The sequence below is a fragment of the Cynara cardunculus genome, unplaced genomic scaffold (genome assembly GCF_001531365.2).
Source record: "Cynara cardunculus var. scolymus isolate 2C unplaced genomic scaffold, CcrdV1 Un_Scaffold_9735, whole genome shotgun sequence".
NCBI lineage: Eukaryota > Viridiplantae > Streptophyta > Magnoliopsida > Asterales > Asteraceae > Cynara > Cynara cardunculus.
In genome coordinates, this window is record NW_020205222.1 from 2,734 (window position 1) to 6,424 (window position 3,691).

Consider the following 3,691-nt stretch of genomic DNA (forward strand, 5'->3'; position numbering starts at 1 on the left):
TTTAATTGATTCTTAAATTGGTAACTCTCTCAAATGAAATAAAATGGAAGATATAAATAAAATGGTAGGGATTTGCCTTTTAATTGTTGGGGGTTTATTTGTAATTTTAGGTTAAAAAATATATTTAAAATTACAATGGATGTTCTTCTTGTGGGTTTGCTATGCATCCGTCACGGGTGTTAATGGCAATTAAATTCGATAGTTTTTACATATCACAATGGATCAATGATCATCATGTAAATTTAAAACTGTAGAAAAAAAAAAGATAAAGTTTTCACAAACGAAAGACTAAATTTTATGGAATAAATATGTTTTTTGTAAATTTCCAGACAATTTCCTTGTTGACTTTGACTTGGGCTTCCATTATATATACACTTCTTTAACCATTTTTCATCATATAATCATAAATCCTACTCCTCTCCAATCATTCCTACCTTCCCATACAAATTATGGTTGTTATCTCTGAAATATCTTCACCTTCATCTTCTTCATCAACTCTTGTTCCTGGATATGATGTTTTTGTAAGTTTTATAGGTTTCGACACTCGTTATAATTTCACTGATCACCTCTATAACACGCTTCTGAATGCTAACATCAATACCTTTTTGGACGATGAAGAGATTGAAACCGGGCTATCTTTGAAACCGGAATTGGAGAGTGCAATCAAAGCATCCCGAGCTTCTATTATTGTGTTGTCTCAAAATTATGCTTCGTCGACCTGGTGTCTTGACAAATTAGTATTGATTCTTGAACAACTTAGGAAGCCAGGCTATATTCTTATCCCCATCTTTTATCATGTCGAGCCCACTGATGTCAGGAAGCAACAAAATAGCTTCGGAGAAGCAATGGCAAAGCATAAAGAGAGGATGGAGAGAGAGACAAATGCAGATAAAAGAAGTCAATGGGCTCAAAAAATAGATCTATGGAATAAAGCACTTACACAAGTTGCTGATTTAAAAGGAGAAACTGCAAAGGGCAGGTAGCGACTTTCTTATCATCCATATTTTCGCACATGAACTTCAATAGTCTACTTATCCGTATGTAACGAGCTTGATAATTTTCGAGCTCGAGTCGATCTCGCATACAAAATAAAGCTCGTTTATAGTAACGAGCCAAGTTTCATAACAACAATGTTCGACTTGGCATGTTTGATACTTGATTAAATTTTCCGAGCCGAGCCAATCAGTGACACTTTTTCGAGCCAATAATGCTCATATCATATATTCATAAATGTTATCGAGTTTAAACCAATAAGCGAGTTAATCAATTGCAAATTCGAGCCCTTAGATGAGCATCGAGCTCGAGTTTGATAATTCAAAAAATATTTGAGTTCGAGCTAGACCCCTACTTTGAAAAAGTTATTTGAGCTCCAGCACTACTATTTTTTTGGAGCTAAATTCGAATTGTAAGGGATAAAAAGTGCAATCAAACTTAACAACGAAGTAATTTCTAAGGTCCCAAATACTTGTAGAAATCCAAATGCACAATAAACCCAAACAACAATGCGGATAACGATAATCTAAATCTTGCATAACATGCTTCGAAGAAGATTAAACGCCCACTATGTAAATGACAACCAAAATATACTAGGATCAAAGCATATAACAACATCACAAGCAAGAACACAAGGATTTAACGTGGTTACACTATTGATGTTTTTGTGTACATCCACCAAATAGAAAGAGCAAGTATTATATTACTACAAAAGAGATTACAAGTGCTTGTACAATGATCCTTAGATCCAAGATCAACCAAAATCTTCAACTATCAAGAACACCAACCTCTACACACATACCAAAAACGGTAAATAAGCTCTTGAGAGGAAAACTAAAAGGAGAGGTCTTGAGTGTTGGAGGAAGCAAATTGGACAAGTGATAGAAAGAGCAAAGTGTCCTTTCTATATATAAATTAGAACAAGGACAAAAAGGAAAGGAAAAAGTATGGCCAAAGGGTGATGAAGTGAAAAAAGGGTATGGCCTAGCCTCCGGACTTCAACTCAAAAATCAGAGACCTTCGCTAGTTTTGAAGCGACTTATACTAGCGGTGAAACTCTCGGTAGTCCCTGGTCTTGTTTGTTGTGCAACATCAAATGTGATAAAAAAAATCATAACAAAAATAGCAACAAAGTCCGAGTCTGATGAATACGATCCTTTCCAAAGTTGATCATAACAATTATATAGCAAAGTAAATTGGCACGAGGTAGCAAAATTGCATTCCAACCTTGACGAGCTTCGGCATGGCTCACAGTTACAAGCAAAACAAAATAACCTCAAGTGCATAATCTACAAAACATAATAGAGCATGCAAAGCTCTAAGCACTTAACGAAGTAATCCCTTCAAATATGTCGTTTTTGTCATTTGTGGTAATTTTTGTTCTCTCCAACGAAGTGCCCAATGGCACTAACACAAGCAAAGTTGAATCAAGTTTGAACAATGCTCAAACTTAGCGGATGGTAGTGATTTTGTGAACATATTAGCAGCATTGTCATCTATCAGGATTTTCTTCAAATAGACGACCTTTGCTTCTACAACATTTTTAGGCGATCCAAGTATATTGGCTCGAGCAAATGAGCTCATAATAATAGGAATGTCTATTGTATCCACATCATCGGCACTAGGAGCAACAATAGAAGTAACTTTTAGTTCTTGGGGAGATTAGGCATCTCGAGAGGACTTTATCATATAAGATTCATCAAATGTTACATGCCAAGAATAAATCACTTTACGTGTCAAAGGGTTCCAGATTTGGTGCCCTTTGATGCCATCTGTATAGTCAGACAAATATCCTTTGGTGGCTCTTGGATCTAACGTATCCTGACTTGAAACCTGTACATAAACAGGACAACCAAATGCATATATGTATTTTATACAGATATTAGTTTTACCTCTCCACATCTTTTTAGGTATTTTTCCTCCAATGGACGAACAAGGTAACATATTGACAATTTACATCGCGGTGTGGAAAGTTTCGGCCCAAAAAGATTYAAAAAAATCCCAATGTCATGAACATACATTGAACTTTCTCTAAAAATGTTCTATTCATCCTCTCCTTGACCCCATTAGATTCAGGATCACTGGGTGAGTATAAAGACAGTGGATGCCGTGCAAAATGCCTTGAAGTTACCACCATTAAACTCTCCACCATTATTGGATCTAAGCACCTTTAATTTCATTCCGGTCTCAATCTCCACGTGTKCTAACAAAGTCTTGAAATTATCAAAGAAATCCAACTTGTGCTTCAAAACAAACCCCCAAACTTTTCATGAGAAATCATCAATAAGAGATAGAAAATAGCTACCTCCATTTAGGGACTATGTGCTTGATGGTCCCCAAACATTCGTATGAACATAATCCAAGATCCCTTTAGTGTTGTGCTTTCCAACACCAAAAGAAACGCGAGTTTATTTCCCCTTGACACATTTGGCACAAAAATAAGACAAGTAGGCATGTCGACACTAATGAGCTTTCGCTTTCGCAAGACCTCCAAATTCTTCTCGAATGTGTGGCCCAACCATATATGCCATAAACAAGTAGCATCTATATTCCTTGAATTATCCGTCACACATGATTCTGAAGAAACTGTTTCTTCAACCAAATGAAACAAATTGTTTTTCGTCTGTATAGCTTTCATTACTACAAAGTCCCCTTGAGATACACGCTTGCTCCCATCTTCAATACGAATCTTGCAACC

The 3,691-nt window shown here is 36.1% G+C and overlaps 1 protein-coding gene across 1 annotated transcript; it reads left to right on the plus strand.

The window, feature by feature from the left end:
• Window positions 1-449: 449 nt before the first annotated feature.
• On the plus strand, window positions 450-983 carry LOC112505321 (toll/interleukin-1 receptor-like protein). The gene has a single exon (XM_025109247.1). The coding sequence runs from the start codon at window positions 450-452 to the stop codon at window positions 981-983; it is 534 nt and encodes a 177-aa protein (XP_024965015.1).
• Window positions 984-3,691: the final 2,708 nt, after the last annotated feature.